The following is a 20113-nucleotide window of genomic DNA, read 5'->3' on the forward strand; positions in this document are numbered from 1 at the left end:
TTGAGTTTAGTACTCTGTGATAAACCCTAGCACCTTGACCACGTACTTTTCGGTAGAGGTGAATTTAGCCTTTTGCTTGTAGCCCAATTGATCAGTGCTCTTATCCAGTAATTGTTCAACCTTGTAATTTTTCAGTGTAATGGCTTGAGATTCTACCACATTCATCATTGTATGAAGATCGAGCTTTACTTTGAACTTCTCTGGACTCATTGAGCTTTGGTTTGCTCAAGCGCATCACTTTAAGGTAGCCAATCGTGTCACTGCATGCATACGCAGGCTGCTTCATATATTTCTACTTCGTCATTCTGTTGATTCAGAGGTTCTATGTTTAATTTTTGAACTCTAAAAGAACTCTCACAAAGTATGGTGAATTACGAAATGTCTTTGGCCTCGTCAAATCTTATTAATATTTCTTAGTTATCCTTGAGCGTAGACCTATTTCCTTTTTGGCTAAGAAACCAGTTGACCATACTGTGATGATTTGCAAAATAATCATAAACAGTGACTTCTATTTATGCATCTTCACCTTCCTTCGCTTGTTTGTTTCTCAATGTGAATTGAATCATGCCGGAACAATACACTGAGGGCAAAAAATCGGCATGGTTTCTCACTCAACCAGATATTTTGTACTCTAGATTTAGTGGACTCGTTTGACCCTCAAATTCTTTAGTGTTCTTTCAGCCTTCTCGACAAAGTTTCTCGCTCAATCAGTGAGGAAATCATGATTAATCAATTAGGCGAATGCGTACACCTAGTTTCCTAACGATGCTAGCAAGAATATTTAGAGCATAACCTGTACACACGCTTACTAGTCTTATCGAGAAGATTTTCTTTTGGCTTGAGATTTGAGCTGTCATTTGGTAAGAGTTTGGTGAAGATTGTAGTGCAGGTGATCAGCAGATTGTATCAATATCTTCAGACTGAATTGTTGATCATCATCTTACTACAATTCATAGGCATCACATCGGTATCTCAAGGTACGGTTATCAAGTGAGTTCCTCGTTGACAAAATTTTGGACTTACTGGTCACATTTGGAGGAACTGAGAAGAATAGAATCCTTGGTGCTAATTAGAGTTTTGATGACAACAGTTTTTGTTTTGTTTGGTTTAGGTACGACACTTTTGCGAGATGGTACGAGAACTTCTGCAAGCAACACTGGTTGACAAAGGGATTTTTTGAACTGGTATTCGGAAGATGAAATTTACGACGTGGGAAATTGTGCACCCTCAAGGAATTACTTGCTTGCTTATCAATATAACAAATGTGAGGTCGATATTGCGGGCTACAGATTGTGATATCGATAGCTTATTTGTTGGGTTCATTAAGCAAGTGGGCAAGAAGACCCGTCTACAACAGTTGTTGCGGATTTATTATTCTTGGGGCTCGACCCAAAAACATTCATTCTCATAGTACGTGACGTTTCATATGCCTAGGCGAGATCCACTCTTATTTTTTGGTTTTGGATTTTCAGTATAAGTATTTTAACTTCCTTTACTTTAGTTATTTGTATTTTTGAAGTTACAAATGTTTTGGGGAAGTATTTCCGTTTTCAGTTTTAAGTTTAGCACGAGTTTTTGACCTATATGTTTTTACCTATCTATTTTGGACGTTATCGTATTTTATGTACTTACTTTTGACCTTAAGTTATTTTGTGTTTTCGACCTTATATCTTTATAAAGTATTTTTCTACGTTTACTTTGATGGGGAAGAAAGCAAGAGTTTGGAGGCATGACAGAGGATTTTGTGACCCGCTCGCGACAGTGTGGCATATTCTCTTTGATGCACCCACTCTGACTTAATTACCCTTTATACATATATTCTTCTTTCTATTTTCGAGTATTTTAATTAAGTAAATTATTTTAAATTTCGGGACGAAATTCTTTTAAGGGGGTAGATTGTAACAACCCGTTCCGGGATTTACTATATAGAAAAAGGTATTTTTGTATTTTCACCAAGTTTGGGAATTTATTTTCCTTTTAAAATTTGTTTTTGGGTCTTAAATGGTGAGCCAAGGGGACCCACCCCTGATTTCTGTCCCCAACCTCTCATCTCTCTCTTCTCTCTCTGTTCTCCCTTTCCCGTATCTCTCTCCATTTCTCTGTAACTCTCTCCCTCTCACCCATGTTCTCCCTCCTTGCACACCCTCATCTCCCTCATCATCAACACCATCAGCTTTCCCTCTCTCTCCCACCGCTGCAAGTCACGGCATAAACCCGAGGAAGAGCTCCGGCGAGTCTCTGTCACACTCGACATGGGTAGGTCTCGAAAAAACACTCCAAATACTTCTCTTTTCATCCCTATAGTTCTTTTCTACCCCGTGGTTGTGTTTTTGGACGTCAAACCATGAAGAAACACGTCGGGGAGACTTCCCTGGATTTCTGACGAGAAACCAACGGCTTTCGAGCCAATTTTCGGCCAAACCACGGTGAGTTGGCCGGCGTGTAAGGTATCAATCTCTTCGTCTCTCTGAGTACTACAACCTTCCTTTTTGTTTCACCCAATTTCGTTGAGTATTGAAGAAGTTATACTCATTTGAATCTTACCCAATTTCCGGCGAGTCCGACAGTTTTCGAGGCGTTTTCCGGCCAAACTACAGTGAGTTAGACATCGTGAGAGATACCATTCTCTTTGTCTCTTCGAGAACTACAACTTTCGTTCTTGTTTCACTTGATTTTGTTGAGTAGTGACAAAGTTATGGCCATTTAAAGTTGGGTGGTTTTCCGGCCGAATTTCCGGCCTTCTTCTTCCTTTGAATCCGGTAGCCCAAAAACCCCAAGGCCTTTGGGCCTTTCCTGCTGAGCCCAACCCAAAACCCATTTCTGTTTTATTATTTATTTTATTTGTTGTTTTTAAAATAAGGGCCTTAGGCCGGTTTTTGTTAAGGGCTTTAAGCCCAAAACCCTTTTAACCCTCTAACTCATTTAACCTAAAACTCAAATCCTTTTATTTTGTTTTAAGCCCAAACCCTAAAACCCACTTCCCTATTTATTTAAACTCTAAGCCCAATCCTCTAATCTATTAGCCCAAAACCTATTTAAGTTAGGAGACCCTTAACCCTAGATCCCGTCCAACCCAAACCCTTTGTGTGGAATATTCCGTTAGGGAATATTCTTTAGAATATTCTTTTGACTTTACGAAATGTATCTGGGACCCTTCTTAGGGTAAGACGACGTCCTGAATCCGCCTCCGACGTCTGTTTTCCCAAATTCAATTGTCTTAATATAGTTTTATTAATTGTATCATTTAATGTGCTTATGGGCAATTATTGTGGCCTTACATCTTCGCTTGCAGCGTAGCTTTTCGACGGCAAAGTACTGTGAGTGGACCACCTTCAAAAATAGCATGTTTTAATTATAGAATTGCATATATAAATAGCATGTCTTGCAGATTTATTGATTTGAGGAATACTTTACAGGAAGTATAATGATTTGATGATGATTGATTATATATCTGATCGATGACGATAGGATACTAAGAATGTGTTTCAAATGATTTTCGAACACCTCTTCGTAGTATAGAGGATCGATGAATTTATGCTACGAAGTTGTATTTTAGAAAACTGTTTTGTGCGTACCTAGTGAACACTATGCCACCTGGGGCGAGGATCTGGTGTTGGCATTGAGGCCGGTAGAAATAATCCCTAGCGAAAGGCTGAGGGACACGGAGACAGGCATTGGGCCGGGAGGGAGATATCTCTGGCTATAGGCACAGAAACTGAGGTGCAGCACAACTTATGTTATGCTTCCTGATATGATTTCTGAGATTGGTTTGCAAATAGATATATGAATTGTTTTTATGGCATGCTACAGGTTTTGAGAAACCTATTACTTATTATTTTGTAGTTTTCATCATATTAAACTATGGGGGTTAGTATGTTCATAACTGTTTTCGTATTATATATGTATATAAACTTAGTCTACTCACCCTTGTTTTGCGCCCCCATTCAAGTCTTAGGAACGAGGCATAGAATCCCGATATCAAGGCACTTCCGCAGCAGCATCTTCGGATCCTCTCGATGTAGGACTCACTCCTTTATTCATTCAATTTTATCTTAATTCTTTTTAGTGATTAGGTTTAGTTGTATGCTCTGAACACGTTCCTATATTGTTAATTCATTGTATTTAAATTCATAACCCTTATTTATTTTTTATTCTTAGCTTTTGTATCAATTAATGGCTTTCGTCACCCTCAGGTGTTGGCCAGCACATGTATATCCTGGTATTCGGGGAATATCAGGGTCGAGGCATGTCATTGTACACGTGTTCTTGTCTCGTTCGTTTCAGGAAATTTTTGTGTTTACAATAACTTTGTTCAATCTTTCAGGATCTTAGCAACATGTCTTTTGTTTCATGACTTCTCAACAAAAGATGTGGCATCCACAATATTTGTGATGTTAATTTTGAATCATGTCTCTATTTTAGATTGTGAGAGAGAGAGAGAGCATGATTTAAGCGGGAACTATCTCAGACAATTTTCCTATCTAGCAAATGGTTAAGACAGAAAAATCAATCTTCGATATAGAAAACATCCTGAGCTTATAAAAACCACCAAATCAATCTTCGATACAGAAAAATCAATCTTAGAAAAATTAATCTTTGATATAGAAAACATCCTATCTAGCAAATGCTTTTTTATGTGCTTGTTTGCAACACGGCATATTTATTGCTTTCCAGGGTTTAAATGGCTGTCAAGCAAAATGAAAAAGAAGTTAAAGACTTCCAACAATGGAGAGCATACCAACATCTTATGTGATCAAGGGCAACACTATAAAAGCATGCAGGAATTAGAGAGATGAGATTGGTGGTTAGTGGCATATTTTGATTAGCATTACCTCCAAGATAAGTCGACATCTCTGATCATATGGGAATCTGCAACGCATGGATTTCCTGTAGATATCTTTTGAATCATCATAGTCATTATCAAAAAGGTAAACATGATCACATGTTTCAGGACAACATACAAAACACGCGTATACACACCTCAATTGCAAACTCTGCAATGAAAAGGACCAAAATAAAATAAAAACTTTAGTTAAACTAAAACAATTACAAAATGCAAAATTCAGTTCTTTCTTTTTTCTTGTGTCAAAATTAAATTATAATAACAAACCTTCATAAATGCATCAATTTCTGCATCCGGCCTTATGTTCCTTTCCCTCTCTAACCGTACTAAACCATTCATGTATGCCATTGCTACAGAATAAAATTTAACAAAAGTCCATACCCTCTGTCACTTTCTGAACTGCCCTCAACCTAGTCTGATTGAGACCGACAGAACAACCCTCCTAAGCGCGAATTACATAAATGCCCACAACTTGTGGCCGTTGGATATGGAATCAAGCAGAGAAAATGGTAATTTCACTACCCCACTCCCATTCTGGAATCAAAGATCCGCACCAAATCTCTCCCTCTCTCTCTCTCTCTCTCTCTCTCTGTGCAAGCGACATGGCTAACCCCCTCTGTCTGCTCCAGAATTCCCTACCCATCGATCCGAGTCCGTCCAAAATTAAGATGACAAAAGTGCCCTGCAGTCCTTCAATCTCAGCCGCGTGACCCTAACCCTAGATAGATATTTCCGTCATTTTAGCACCCTAAGGGCCAGCCTTATGAAGAATCTAGGAAAGCCCATCAAACACATGATGGGCGGCCCAAAACAAAGTAACCCAACCCCCAAAACACACTAATCCACCCAACCCCAGTTTGATGGAATGGCGTAAATAAAGTAAAATCAAGTGGCAAACAATTGACTGTAGCTAAGCTACAGTCAATTCACTCCTCAACTTTAGAATAGATAATGTCTATGTGTAGAATGTCGACTACTAGTTTTATATTAATGTCTTCATGTGTTTTGTTAATGCTTTTATGTAGAAAATTTTGAATTGTAAAAACCGTAGCTCATATTCATTCATCGACAGCGTATAAATAAATTGGATTACAAAGAGTCCTACTAGGGAACCAGGATTCTCTCCTGAGCATTCCCTAGGGATCCTAAGGATCCCGCAATCATGTCCATTCATCGTGTATCGTGCGGTCAGAAATCATTTAAAATTTAAATATGAATAGTACCTAACAAAAACTGACCGCACGATATAAATGAACGGACAAGATTGCGGGATCCCTAGGGAAATGCTCAGGAGAGAATCCTGGTTCCCTACTAGGATACAAAGTAGTCCCATCTATATCTCAAATAAAAGATGACATAAATCAACATGATTTGGTTTGTTTATAGAGGGCGGATTGGATTGGGACAAGGTCTTTGTTTAACATTTTATGTATCGAGACAAGAAATTGAGAGTTTTTATCTTCCTCTTTTTTTCTTTTCTAGACATATAAATGGCGTCCATTGAAAGTTTGTGATTGTGGGGCAATCAGACTTTAAGTGTGACTAGGGATGGCAAATTAACCCATCAAATTTAAATCCGATCCCCGCATGTAACCGATCCAAATGGTTCGGTTTTGGGTATAAAATTTCAGGTATTTTACGGGTATGGGTAACCGTCGAGTAAATTTTTCGGTTTCGGGTTCGGTTATGGTTATTGGGGTATCCGCCCCAAACCCATACCCGAAACCGAACCATTTCATCTACAAATAAAAAATATATAAATATTTATTATATGAAAATGGGTTGTTAATAATCATGAATTATTAAATATGAAATTAATTATTTACTATTATATCATTAATAATAGGAATTATATGCTTATAATTTTTAAGAGTGTAAATGTTTTCTTAGTAATATAAATTTTTAATATTACTTATTAGATGCATTGTATCAATTCAATTGTATTAATAATAGCAATTTTTTTAAATTTTTTTTAATATTCTTCATTTATTTAATAATATAAATAAATATATAAATATCGTAATGGGGAAAACCGTTCCCCAATAAAAAATCCATCACCCACGGGTTCGGTTATGGGGAAAACCTATTCAGGGATTTTACGAGTTCGGGTTTGGGGAAAATAAGCGGGTTCAGGTTTGGGGATGGCACATCCGAACCCAATCCGCGCCGTTGCCATCCCTAAGTGTGACTTGAACACCTTGAATCTCAAAATTTAAAGTACTGAAAACTATTTTCATGTCCATGCACTTTTATGCTGATGGTTACTTTGTATCTAAGTAGGGAATGTTTATTTGATTTGTCATTTTACCGATTGCTTAAACTTTGATCACTTATCTTGTACAAATAAATCTGATTTATTTACAATTGCACCATGGAGGTCACTTTATAGAAGCCTGTAATGGGACAATGACTTAAGTTGGTGGTCATCTTGCTTGATTTGACAATATGAACTGTGATCTAATGTCCAGGTACTATTACACATTGCCAAATGACACAACTTACAAGCCTATGGTTGCTGATAGTGATTTTTGGACTTTAGCTACTGTATTGCCCCAAAATAGAGTGGTACTTGTGTACATTGTTGATGATGACCAACTGATGAATTCATCCCCAAACATTGAAATTCAAGCTTCAGTAGACTCTTTTGACATTCCTCACATGTTAGCCCCAAACACTGAAATTCAAGCTTCAACAAACTCTTTTGACATTCCTCACATGTATGATCCTTTTGGCATATTTGAGGGATTTTTGGAGCAAGCTTATGAAGGAGATCGGGAACAAGACAATCTTGTTGAGGTAGGTATACATAACATGGAAAATGAAGAGAGCGATGGCGATGGCAATTCGGAAGATTCAGATTATCAAGACTCAGACTATGAACAAAGTGATGTCGATGACAACTTATTTGACAACAATGTAGAGAAAACTAAAGGGACAAATACCATTGGAAAATGCAATGGAAATAGGTAAGCATCACGTAATACTGACCCCTTCCTTGATTTAGGATTTGGAGATGTTGAAACAGACTACGAAGATTCTGATGGCTTAGAAGTGGTTCTAGCTCATCATCTGAAGGTGAACAACCAGTGAAGCGGAAAAGTAAGAAGAAAATGTCCAAACTCATTCCTTTTAGAAGTGATTTGGATATCAAGAACCCACAATTTAGAACTGGAATGATATTTGCCAATAGAAAGGAGTTCAGACAAGCAGTGACATATTATGGTTGTGTGAATGGAAGACAAATAAGATTCCCAATAAGAGAGCGTTATAAAGTTCAAGTGTACATAATGCATTCACATTTCAATTGTCAAAAGGCATCACAATAATCCTCGATTGAAGATATTAAAAATCAGAACTTCTTCTCCAAGTTTTCATTCAATTTTTTTCACTTGTCCATAGGAATTTTATTCAAAGATTGATCAAATAAAGACAATAGCATGCCAAAGATTAAAAACCCTCATTTCAAACTTTGCTAATGCATAGCTCTGTTGGGTTTTCTTCTCCAGAGACCAGACTGAGAGAGGAGTCAAGTTCTCTAGTGCACCATCAATCTCCCGTTCGAGAAACCATGACCACCTCACTCGCCACTCCCTAAAGGCACCACCTTGCCACCATTCTCATGTCTCACTCCCTCTCTACCACTCTCCCCATTTCCCTCACCTCTCTCTCTCGATACTGTGCTCGCTGCACAGAAATAGCAAGGCGACCACCGTCGACATTTTTCACGGAGAACTACGCCACCATGAAACCACCACCATTAATCTTGCCACCTACACAACTTTTACCATCCCCGAACCCACCCTCTGAAAACTGCCCTCATCCCTTCTAATTTCAATTCTTGCATTTCTTGTACGGTATCCATTTCTTGCACACTCAAATGTCTATATGCCAATTGAGAATAACAATATAAATCCCACACCCACCCCTTTTTCCCCACTTGAAAAATTCACCAAAAAACCACATTAACCATAATAGTTTAAGAATCCGGACCCCAAATTTCAATCTAATTAATTAAATTACAGAGGATTTTATCTACCTCGTGAAAACAAATATGTTCAGTTAAAGAAATTCCCTAATCACTGCATCTTAAACTACTTCTTAACTATGTCAGCCGTACCAATCTAATAAAAAATCCATGTTCAATCGATTCTCATTAATTCCAACTCCAGGTATTTCAGCATCTAGATTATAGAAAAATCACAACAAAACAAAACTCAGAAAACCCAGATTCCAATCTTGGTGCTAAAGCACACTTTGTTAACCTCACCTTCACAAGTAGCTAATTAAGATCAAGTTCCAATGCATCCAGTGAGCCTTCCAGGGAAAGATGGCCCCATGGACTTAGACCTCGAAAATTGAGGCTTGTTTTGCCTTGTAATTGTATGATCAGTAGGATCCTTATGGATTGCAATTGTATGATCAGTAGTATCCTTATGGATTCCCAGATTAATCCTCAAAATTTTGTTCTCATCCGTTAGCTTATGCACCTGGGACAAAAGCCGCTCAATTGTTTCACGATTCTCCTTGTTTCTCCTTATCAACTCAGCTCGGTGCTGCATATTTTCGTCAATGAGTTCCAAGATCTTTTCGTGCAACATTTTATCTTTTTCAACCACATTACCATCACATTCTACACCATGATCAATATTCTCTTCTTCCATATATTCTTCGAAAGTACACAAACCAACCTTTTTTTAGGACATACCAGCATTTGTTTGTTTTGATGGCTCTGATTTTGGTTTCCGTTTTCTCTTTGTGGTGGTCTGATCAAGATGCACTCCAAAACACTAATTTGAGTGCCTACACTCGCATAAAAATTATAATTAAAAAATCCAAAACAGCAGCAGAGATAAAAAAAATGATAATAATTCTAAAAAAATTAAATCAAAAGCTAAGAATAACTCACAGGAAGCTCCGGGAGTTAATTTTTGGGCAAAAAAATTTGTATCAATGCATTATTTCTTTAAATACTGATTTAATGCAATCCAGGAGCTAAATGCTTAAATCAGAAAATTTTCTTTAACCCAGATACTCCTATAGTGCAGTGTAGCAAAGTTTTTCTTGAACCTTGACGTATATCACTATAAAATTATCCCAAAAATATATCTCAGAGATTGCAGAAATTCTGACTATCAATAATGAGACAGCCGGAATGTTTTACCCTAATCTTCTTAGGATTTTAACTAAACAACTTGCTTCTGTAACAACTATATTATTTGATATTGCAGAGAGATTTTAAAATACCAACTTTATTTGATATTGCAATGAAATATAACAAAAAGTAAAATAAAAACAAAATGAACAAAAATCATTATTTTCGTAAATAAACAGTGGAATAACAGAAGAAGCCAAACCCAGAAAAATAAAAAACACAGAATCACAGTAGAAGAAGCACACCATTTCAGATCTTTTTATCCTCTTCGAAGATCGATCGATTCCAGAGAGAGAGAGGAGGGGGGAGACGACGAAGGGGAGAGGAGGTAGGCGGAGGCGAGAGGAGGAAAAGGACGGAGGCGGTTTACCGGAAGCATGTCTTATCTTGTGTTGCTAGTCATTAAGTCAGTCGAATCCTCACAAAATCCCTCACTCAATCGGGTCAGTGACAACCTCCCTCAATTTTCTCCCTCTCAATCTCTCAATCTCTCAATCACCGACATCTACCCATTAATTTAGGCTTCTAGTGGCAATTTCGACCCATCCCGACACCAACCCTTGATTTTGAGGAAAAAAAATCAACCCTAACCCCCTTTTATGGCAACCTCACTCCTCGCTCCCCTTCCCCATTCCATTCCTTGATGATGAGAATCATTATTCCTGCAACAGTGTTACTGAGAAAAGAACATTCCTTGCTAATTTATTAGTTGCTAAGTATTATTGAATCGAGAACATGGTTTGTGCTAATTTTACATATATAAAATAAATGGGTAAACGGTTATCCGTTTATAACCGCGGTTAATACTCATAACCGTCCATTTAAATTTTACGGGTAAACGGTTATACTCATAACCGTTTATTTATCTAAACGGTTACCCATAACCGTAACATTTTAATTTAAATGGGTGGATAACTGCGGTTACCCATAACCAATGGATATTTACCCATCCCTATCTTTGCAGCCCATGCTTTTTGGAAATGGCAGGAATGTAAATAATACAAAATCAAGGGCCCATCTCAAAACAAACATGAATAGACTGCAAAATCGTAAATATTTCGAAATCTGTTCGGAGACAAAATTACCCTCCTAACTTTTGATATTTACCCTCCAACCCAATCTCAGATCTGATGGCAATGGTGTAAATAAAGCAAATCGAGTGGCAAAGATTTGACTGTAGCTAAGCTACAGTCAAATCCCTCCTCAACTTTAGAATAGATAACTAGCAAAAATACATACGCTCTGCTGTGGAATTTGAAATCGTTGAAAATGATACTATTGATTACTAGCTTTTTTCTCTTTGAAATTTGGACAGTGGATAATTGAATTTTAAATGGGTTTTTTCTATTTGGGTTTTGTATTGTGTTTCTTTGTTTGATTATACTTTAGGTTATTGATTTTGCTTTATCCAACCTCTAGAGTCTAGATGATATTGATGATTCGTTACTCGGAAGCTCTCATTTCACATATCTCCGCAATATTTATAATAAAATCAACAACAACAAAAACAGAAAAGAAAAGAAAATACTCCACCAAACAAAAGATGAGACACTTCTACTACCTTAAAAGGGCGGATTTCTAAGTGAAATGGTGCAAAACAAACACTAATTTTCAAAGCTTCAACTAATACAAATTAGAAAAACTTCAATTCACTTGTTTTCATTATTCAATTTATGTCCTAAGAATAATTACTAATAGTTCAAATATTAAATGTTCCGCAACCAAAAGCTTTGAACACCTCAAAAAGTTATGGAAACTCTGATTTCACTAACAAACACAACAAACCTAGAACACCAAATTCAGTATACCTGCTGCTCTCATACTTTATGAGCATCCAAACAGAACCCATAATACCAAATTTAAACCCCTAAAATCAGAAAAACGGCCCCAAAAAAGCCCCTAATACAGACCTTTTTTTTATTATTATCATTTTAAATCTAGAGTAAGATAAATTGCTTACCTACTGGTGGTGCGGCCCGATTAACGCATGCCCTGCATTGCAATATATCCTCCACCACAAAATCTCAAAAGGGCTTTTCGACGTTCGAAGCATCGGAGGAAGATGAAGAAGCCTCTTTGCTTTTCTTTTGTTTCTTCTTCTTTGATTTTTGATTGTTGGTTGAAGCTACACCGGCTTTCATTTTCAGCTCAGGCCCTCCACGAGTTCATCAACATTTTCTGATTCATACAAAAACTCTTCAAGAGCTCAATTGAAAAAAAAAAAAAAAAAAAAAAAAGGCCCCATATCTATTTACTTGTCATGCTCTAATTACTTCATACTCTCCCATTTCCAATTAAATTGGGTTTTATTTAAGGTTTCGAATGGAAGTGTTTGCTCTAAAGTGTAAAGGCTTACACTACAAAAAAAATAAAAAATAAAAAATAAAATAAATCAAAGTAAAACCCTTTTACAGAATCCAATCAACAAATGTTCACCTTTTAAAATGAGAATTTGTTTCATTTTCTTAAATCCAAAAAATTAAAAATTAAAATTAAATTAAAAAAATGAACCTGGTGTTCATCGTTGTCTCCGCTGCCATTGTTGAGGAGGGATTCATTTTAGCTTTTACGTTGAGCTACTAGCTTTCTTCTTCCTCCTGATTCAGATTCTATCACGTCAGAAATCAAAAACCCATTTGGTGAGCCCTTGAGTCAGGGGCTACGCTAGAACATTTGGAATGAGAGTGGTCAAAGCCAATCATGTTTTTGTATTATTTTTGAGTTGAAAATTAGGTTTTTCTTCATAAGAAGTTTAAATTACACTCTATTGGGTCTGAGACTTGGAAACTCAATATCTTTGTGATATTAGATTAACATAGTCAAGCTATATTTTCTTTTGGTGGGCATGTCTAAATTTCTGTATTTGCACGGTAGGGATGTCTTATCTGGTGAAGTGTTCAAAATCCTCCTGCTAACTGATTTAATAGGTTGAATTTGTATCCAAGGTTTTCTTCCAATATGGTCTGAATTATTTTGTTTAATTAACGAAAACAGGTCACTTCTCTCTATGGTGGTCCCTTAGAGTTTATGTTTATTGTGGAAAGCACAGAAGACCCTGCTTATCGAGCTGTATATATGCTACTATCACAGCTTAAGGTGTACGCAACAATAATGATGGTTTCTTTAATATAAGAAGAACATCCAGGACAAGTCATCTATAATATATGCTTGGAAGCACAAGTTTAATGCATAACATTTTTTAGGTTACATGTGTTCCCAGAATGATCTGTTTTAAGTTTAACTTCATTTCCTTGCAGGACGAGGTTGATGGTAAGATTGTTGTGGCTGGTATTTCAACAACCTGGGCTCTTGAAAGTGAGCATGCATCTACGCATTTGCATGAATGGATTGATCTCATATTCGGGTAGGTTTTCTTTGGACTTTGGAGATTTTTAATTTTAGTTTATTTTTGGTTTGTATCTACCTCTTTTTCTTTCATTTCATTTTGTTTTTAACTTTTTCTTTGATAAGTTCATCACAACTCTAGACTATATCAACTTTGAATGTTTCATTTTTGAAACTGTTATATTCATTAATAAATTGGAACATACAGGTATAAGCAGCGTGGCAAAGAAGCTATAATGGCAAATAATTTTTTCTTTTACATTACCTATGAAGGGACAGTGGATATTCATAAGATCTCAGACCCAGTAAGTATAGTTTCTGTTGGCATCTGTATGATTTTTTCCATTATTGTTTTATAATTTTTTTCAGTACATTCTTTTTTCCTCTGTGCCAAAATCAGGTACAACAGCGTGCAACACAGGACCAGATTGCATACTTTGGGCAAACGGCATCCCAACTGCTTACCTTCCCTCACTTGAAGAGGTTGCCATTAGCAGATGTTCTTCATGTACAGGTAACTTTCTTTGGAGAAACAAGAAACTTAGCTGAACCTTTCGGAATGTTTATTTTATTTCTGGAAATTATCCAATGTAACATATTACATTGGGAATAACCGATGAGGAAATAATCACTGGTATGTGTTCATTTTCTTGCTTGAGTTTTTGCTGCGTTGTTCTATAATGTAAAAGTTAGGAAGGGCAATTTTGTCCTACCGGTTTTGGGCGAGATGGGGGGTAACCGGGTAGGTATCATTTGCTGTCGTTCAACTAGGGTTTCGGGGATGGAGGGTTTCCGAGAGAGAGAGAGAGAGAGAGAGAGAGAGGTCTCGACACTGTTGCTGCAGATGGATTTTACAAGTGGGAGAGTGGGTATGGTCAGAGAAGACCGTATGGGTCGTCAGGATTTCAGGGAGATAGGGGTAGGGGTCATGAACAAACCTTACTGAGAGTGGGGTGTGCCAGATCTTGCGATGCATGCCTCAAATCCAAAGACAAGTTTGTTTTTTAAATTATATTCTTTAATGGTAGCTTAGATTTTCGAATTGTTTAGTTTGCTAGGTCCGGTTTTGGGGGATTTATCATTTGAGAAAGAGATGTGGACAGGGAGATAGAGATAGAGAGAGGGAGAAGAGAAAGCATGGTTGTGTGCATTTTTTGGGGTTAATTAATGGGTTAGTGCAGAGGGTCAGTGAGGACAGAATGACAGAGGGATGTATGGAAGGGTATGGGTTTTCAGTTTTTTCCTCTAATTCAACAGGTTATGTACTGTTTGAAAATCATTGTTTATTGTTTTGTTTTCCGTTTGCTTTGTTAAAACCATCATTCGAATTTTTTTTGGTTTCACTATGCTCAATTATGTTTGGGAGCAGCCTCTTCATAAATGGGGGTAAGGCTAGCCGACATTCACCTCTCTCAGACCCTGCGTAAAGCGGGAGCCTTGTGCACTGGGTACGACGACTATGCTCAATTATGTGCTTCTTCATAATTTCCTGGTGTTTGCTTCTGCTACTAAGTAGATTCTATACTGTTCTAAATCTGTTTGGTAAATGTGCTTAAAGATTGGACATGTTATTGAATATTAGCTATGTAATTTGGATTGGATATGTGGACCTTGGTGAAACCCACTGTGTGTGGATTTCACATTATAGTGTTCTAACTCAAACAGGCTTTCATGTTGCGTATTTTGATTAATAGCTGTGAAACCCATTGTGTGTCGCACCATGTAAGGAAATGGAATTGCTGCTTTTTGAGTTTAGGTAGATTTTTTTAGAGGTTTTTGTATATATTGCTAGAAACTTTGTCTACTTATATATGGTGATTTACGTTTCTATTGGTGCGACTCTGGAATCTTATTATTTGTTGTAGGAAATTCTGTTTCTGTATTTATTGTATAATATTTCCTTCATTCTCACCATTTGATTCGATTTCAGTGAGTTCTCAATTGATCCTTGCTCTCATGATTTCCCAAATTGGTATTTTTGGGCGTCTTCAGTTGTCACTTTGATCTGGAATTTCCGCATTATTTCTTTTAATTTCTGGGTTTTTATTTTTTCTCACATAATAATGACATTCGATATAGTTGACACCATGCGTTACTTATAGAGCAATTTTTTTTTTTACCGTAAGGACCATTTTGAATTGATTTAGTAAATGTAGTGTAGGCATAAGAACTTTGTGTTGTTTTGCAGTGATTCATGAACAGTGGAAGGTGTCGTTGCTGTAACACGAAACCCAGCTTTCAGCTATCCGCTGGCATCTCTTTTTGTTTTAATTTAATAGCCATATATATGTAATCGCTTTAAGCAATTCACTGAAATTGGCCGCAAAATCCAATGCGAAAGTAACAGAGAGCACACTTCCAACCAAAGTCAAAGGTATGATCTTACAAATAGTTCTTCTTTTAAGGAGAATAATATTATACCTGTCTAATTCAAGTTTTGTATCAATGTTCATTGGCTATTACCCTATGAGTGTTGCTATACGACTCAGAGAAAATATAACTATGTATTGGTGATTAGAATTATTGGCGATAATATCAAAAAAGCAGCGGTTGTGGATCTAATTGAATCTGAGAAGGTTCTGAAAGCAGCCCAAGAACATGGCGTCGGTATGAAGCTCATCCTCACCACTCGCCACCACTGGTCTATTTAGACTTCCTCATCCAATTTACCATTCAATGCCTCATATTCATACTGATATATATATATATATATATATATATATATATATATATATATTTATGTGCACACATATATTTGTTTTCGGTGTTTTAGTACTTTCCAAAAATGGATTTATGGGGATTTATATCGTAGTTGAATACATGATGCGGATTCATATTCAAGGAAAAATGATCCTCGCTCGAGGTCTCTTTCTTGATTCGATTGATCGTTTTGCTAGGGTTTCGAGTTGTTGCAATTAGATCTTCAAATTGTATTGTAGAATTTATTAGCATAGTGGTCCTCACAAGTCACAGTCGATGTAGCACCTAATTAATCGTATCCAATGTTGTGATCTGAAAAGAAGCACTAATTAAGGGAGTAATATTTAAGGTTGAAGATAAAAGATTCGCTATAGCTGATAGCTCTAGATGTGTAATTACATAATAATTAGCTCTATGGGTTAATACAATTTGTTGACGTAAGGAATATATTTTGACTGATACAAGTGCATGCTCTCATGGATTTCCCCCAAAGATTGGATTTTCAGTTTTTGGGAATGTTAAAAATTTAGTTTTTTGATCTTTTCTTGAAATGATATGAAATTGGAAATCCAAAATATCAATTTTTTGACTTTTGGTTCAAAATTTTGAATGCAAGAGGTCCTGTTGGTCCATTTTTGACCTTTTTATTTTTTTATTTTTTCATTATATTTTGTTGTTAGCAATGAATTTATGAATGTATGAAAACAGTGGATGCCAAATTTAGGGGGATTTTGCTTAAATGAAGATACTGTGATATTAACTGAATGTACTCATACTGAATATATTCATACTTTGATTCTACCTGTTTATTGGGCAATAATCTTTTCCAGAACTAACAATCTGACTATCTGCTGAGTTGGAATTAGTCAAATAGGTTCTTAATCGACTGACTGGGCTTAATAGGTTTTTGGTGGCATTTTTTATGAAGATAATTTTTGGGTGGGTTTTGTGTTTGCTGTAGTGAATTTTGGGTGATTATGTTAGTGGCATTTGTATTTGGGTTCGGGCCTAATGGGGTTTGTTCTTGATGACTGGTTGTTGGTTATGAACTTAGATTCTTGGTTATAATAATGCTTAGTTGTAATAATGCTTTTGCTTAGTTGTTCATGTAAAAATGGAACATTTTTTTAGTACATATATCATTTTATATTCATTTAATGTTTGAACTTATGCTTATTAAGTTGATTGCAAGACTACAACTTGAAAAACTAACACATGCATATAATTTATTTGTGAAAGAACTGCAGTCCAATGGCTGTATAGAAGAAAAGGACAACGCATGCTCTCTCTCTCTCTCTCTCTCTCTCTCATAGTAGCTCCGTGTTCCTCTCCCCCCAAACCTAATGGATTCAGCCCAATTCGGAGCTCCAGGTAAGATAATATTTCCCCAAATTGTATTCAATCTATGTTGCTTCATTTCATTTTCCATTTTAATTTGGAATTGTTGATATTTTAGGCAGGTATCGCATGTATAACCACAACAATTTTTGTGTTGGATTGGGGTCAAAGTGTCTAGCTTTATTAGCTATTTGGTCGCCTGTGTATTTGTAATCTAAATAATATGAATTAAGGCTTTTCTGTTAGTGTCCGATTGGTCAAGAAAGGATGCTTCTTTTTTGTTATCATGCATATTTAAGCTGTAAAGATCTGAAAAACTGCTTAATTAAAGTGAGATTTCCAGTTTTTAAGCTCAGTTTCAGGTCTTGAGCTTTGAATTTGTTTACATGTATCCCAGCTGAAGCTATCTAATCGTAGTTTTGGGGGATTTTGCTCAAAATCTGGAGAGCTCTCTCGCTTTCCTCTCTATGTAAACCCAAGAGAAATTCCATGGAAATTGTTAATGTCTGAACTAAGTCTATTTGAAATTTCAAAGTAAAACATTTATTTTATTGCTTTGTTTTTGGTATAAAAAAAATATTTATTGTTGAATAAGGACCCCTTTTTATGGATTGTTGACATATGTAAGAAATTGTTTCTGTTCTAACATATTAATTTTTCTCAATACTAATGCCATAACTGAAATTTTATAGAAATGGTGTAATTGGTCAATCAGAAATTTCGAATTTTAGCCGATGAATAAACTCTTGCATGATTGCTACTGCATACATACATATTTTTTGGTTGTTAGATTTTGTTTTTATTTCATTTTTTGCTATATGCAATTGTTGGTTTTGCAAAGGACTGACCTTTAACTTATGTAGTTTTACCTTTTTTGTTGTCAGAGTATGGGTTGGTTTTATTTAATAGATTGACTGGTATTTTTGCATTATTTGTTTTCAATAATCAGTATTCATTATTGGTTTATTGGTAATTAAAAGTTTCATCCTTTTAAATTTTATTATGGATAAGTGAACACAGTTATGAATATCAACCATCTATCCTCATTCATATTCAAATATAATATGGATAAGTGAACACAGTTATGAGTATCAACACATGCCTGAATAGCGTCCATAATGGCTGCCTTTGTTAAATTATGATTTATGTTTTTTGCTATGGTGTCGAAGATGTCCTCAGAAAAAAGTGAACAGCCACGCTCTCAGTCATCGAATACTGCACACCATGTTGCATATTTTTTTGTTTGAACATCTGTGCTTGATGACTTACCTGCTCAAACACCGCTTTTTCTGTGTTTTGCTAATTGCTAAGTAAGGTATGTAGGCTGCAGGGCATATGTTTTGCCGTCTTAACTGCAGGGGCAAAATATGTGTGAACTGCAGCTTGCTTCTGTTTCTTCAGTTTCGTATGGAAACAGACATTCTGCTTATTTTTGCGTTTGAACAGTTGTGGTTACAAATTTAGCTACTTGAACAAGTCCTCAACACTTAATGTTTTTAATTACCATTTTAAATGGCTGCCTACACTGTAGGACACATATTAGATGTGTGAACTACATGTTTGTTCTCTTCCTAATCAAAACGTTCAATTTCTTCCTACTCATTGTACAATGTGTTTATATGTCAGCTCACTTGAATGTATAAAAACAAAACTGCTTATCTTATTGATCTTATTCACTCATTTATTCCTTTGTTTGTTCATAATTGTGTTGAATTTATTCAACTTAAATGTGTTTTATTCATCCGATTACGCTTGAAACAGCTGGTTCCTGCGGCAACGCACATGCCTAATTTCTAGTACATGACTAATTAACGAAGATGAAGAGTCTACCTGCTTTTATTGCCTCCTTAGCTTGTTTAAACTAAAACGACATTGACCACATAAATAAGCATATAGAGCTCGTCTGACACAAATGATTGGAATTTGAAATGTAAGGGATGACATACTAAATTAAAAGTATATTGCAGAGAGAAATTATAAAGTTATGAACACTTCAAGGATAGAAGAGTGGATTACTTATGAAGAAATATTATTTATTATAATTCTTCTTAAATAGGAATAGAAGGAATGAATTTTCTTCATAGCTAATTCTCTTCTAATAATCCCTTCCAAATGAAAAGAAATTCACTCCCACCTTTAAATATCTTGAAATTTGATAATCTCTAATTCAATCAAATCATGTGTATTAAACGAGCCCATAGGCTGACAAGGCATGGCTTGATGGCAGCACAAGATTTCATTTGGTTCGAGGAGCCTCTGAACTTAATTGTTGATTTTCTCTAAAAAAAAACATTGGCAAAATTCAATGATTGAAGTTGACATGAGATCATGATTCATGACACAAAGCTTATCTATAAGAGCAATTGTATGGTATGAGTTCATCACCACAGGTGTTTCGATTCAATAATATCATGTCATATGAAGTAAAACTTACACATAATTATTCGACCAAAACGCCACGATGGTGGACCAAGTCTTTCTCTCCTCTCACAAACCATGGACATCATGCACATAATTGAGAACTTTTTTTTTTTCAGAATGCCCTGTATTTAAGTGGGCATTCCAATTGTCTTAATACAAGTGGAGAGACACGAAAAAAATATATATAATTTCCTCCACTTATATAAAGACATGTAGAATACTGCTTGAATACCCATAACTTAAAAAAAAAAATCTCCACATAATCTAAGGAAAAAATAAGGGGAAATTGGGTTCACTACAAACTCACCAACAGA

The 20113-nt window shown here is 36.0% G+C and overlaps 3 protein-coding genes and 1 long non-coding RNA gene across 5 annotated transcripts; 2 read left to right on the forward strand and 2 right to left on the reverse strand.

Moving 5' to 3' along the window:
• Positions 1–4346: 4346 nt before the first annotated feature.
• On the reverse strand, positions 4347–5400 carry LOC126605556 (histone-lysine N-methyltransferase SUVR5-like). The gene is made up of 3 exons (XM_050272970.1): positions 5111–5400; positions 4833–4994; positions 4347–4685 (listed from the first exon to the last, which is right to left on the reverse strand). Exons 1-3 carry the CDS (start codon positions 5189–5191, stop codon positions 4614–4616), a joined length of 315 nt encoding a protein of 104 aa, XP_050128927.1. The 5' UTR covers positions 5192–5400; the 3' UTR covers positions 4347–4613.
• A 3579-nt stretch (positions 5401–8979) lies between these two features.
• LOC126602117 (uncharacterized) lies at positions 8980–10693 on the reverse strand. Its single transcript, XR_007615984.1, has 2 exons — positions 10241–10693; positions 8980–9643 (listed from the first exon to the last, which is right to left on the reverse strand). It is a non-coding gene; the product is annotated as an uncharacterized LOC126602117 (long non-coding RNA).
• Positions 10694–12970: 2277 nt separating this feature from the next.
• Positions 12971–15603, forward strand: LOC126602116 (BEACH domain-containing protein C2-like). Of its 2 annotated transcripts, XM_050268941.1 has the most exons (5): positions 12971–13091; positions 13253–13359; positions 13549–13645; positions 13741–13854; positions 15529–15603. In XM_050268941.1, the coding sequence occupies exons 1-5, from the start codon at positions 13023–13025 to the stop codon at positions 15529–15531; spliced, it is 390 nt and encodes a 129-aa protein (XP_050124898.1). In that variant the 5' UTR covers positions 12971–13022; the 3' UTR covers positions 15532–15603. The 2 variants fall into 2 exon arrangements, with proteins under 2 accessions (XP_050124898.1, XP_050124899.1); XM_050268942.1 differs by having other exon boundaries at positions 12971–13359.
• LOC126603103 (uncharacterized) lies at positions 15535–17927 on the forward strand. The gene is made up of 5 exons (XM_050269850.1): positions 15535–15588; positions 15644–15714; positions 15859–15947; positions 17288–17411; positions 17497–17927. Exons 1-5 carry the CDS (start codon positions 15535–15537, stop codon positions 17513–17515), a joined length of 357 nt encoding a protein of 118 aa, XP_050125807.1. The 3' UTR covers positions 17516–17927.
• The last annotated feature ends 2186 nt before the right edge of the window (positions 17928–20113 follow it).

The sequence above is a fragment of the Malus sylvestris genome, chromosome 15 (genome assembly GCF_916048215.2).
Source record: "Malus sylvestris chromosome 15, drMalSylv7.2, whole genome shotgun sequence".
Taxonomy (NCBI): domain Eukaryota; kingdom Viridiplantae; phylum Streptophyta; class Magnoliopsida; order Rosales; family Rosaceae; genus Malus; species Malus sylvestris.

Coding starts and splice junctions, on each gene's coding strand:
- LOC126605556 (XM_050272970.1), bottom strand. CDS start 5,191: ATGGCATACATGAATGGTTTAGTACGGTTAGAGAGGGAAAGGAACATA. Junction 4,995..5,110: donor AAATTGATGCATTTATGAAG/GTTTGTTATTAT, acceptor TTTTCATTGCAG/AGTTTGCAATTGAGGTGTGT. Junction 4,686..4,832: donor GATGTCGACTTATCTTGGAG/GTAATGCTAATC, acceptor TTTGCTTGACAG/CCATTTAAACCCTGGAAAGC.
- LOC126602116 (XM_050268941.1), top strand. CDS start 13,023: ATGTTTATTGTGGAAAGCACAGAAGACCCTGCTTATCGAGCTGTATAT. Junction 13,360..13,548: donor TGGATTGATCTCATATTCGG/GTAGGTTTTCTT, acceptor TGGAACATACAG/GTATAAGCAGCGTGGCAAAG. Junction 13,646..13,740: donor TTCATAAGATCTCAGACCCA/GTAAGTATAGTT, acceptor TGCCAAAATCAG/GTACAACAGCGTGCAACACA.
- LOC126603103 (XM_050269850.1), top strand. CDS start 15,535: ATGAACAGTGGAAGGTGTCGTTGCTGTAACACGAAACCCAGCTTTCAG. Junction 15,589..15,643: donor AACCCAGCTTTCAGCTATCC/GCTGGCATCTCT, acceptor AATCGCTTTAAG/CAATTCACTGAAATTGGCCG. Junction 15,715..15,858: donor ACTTCCAACCAAAGTCAAAG/GTATGATCTTAC, acceptor ATTGGTGATTAG/AATTATTGGCGATAATATCA.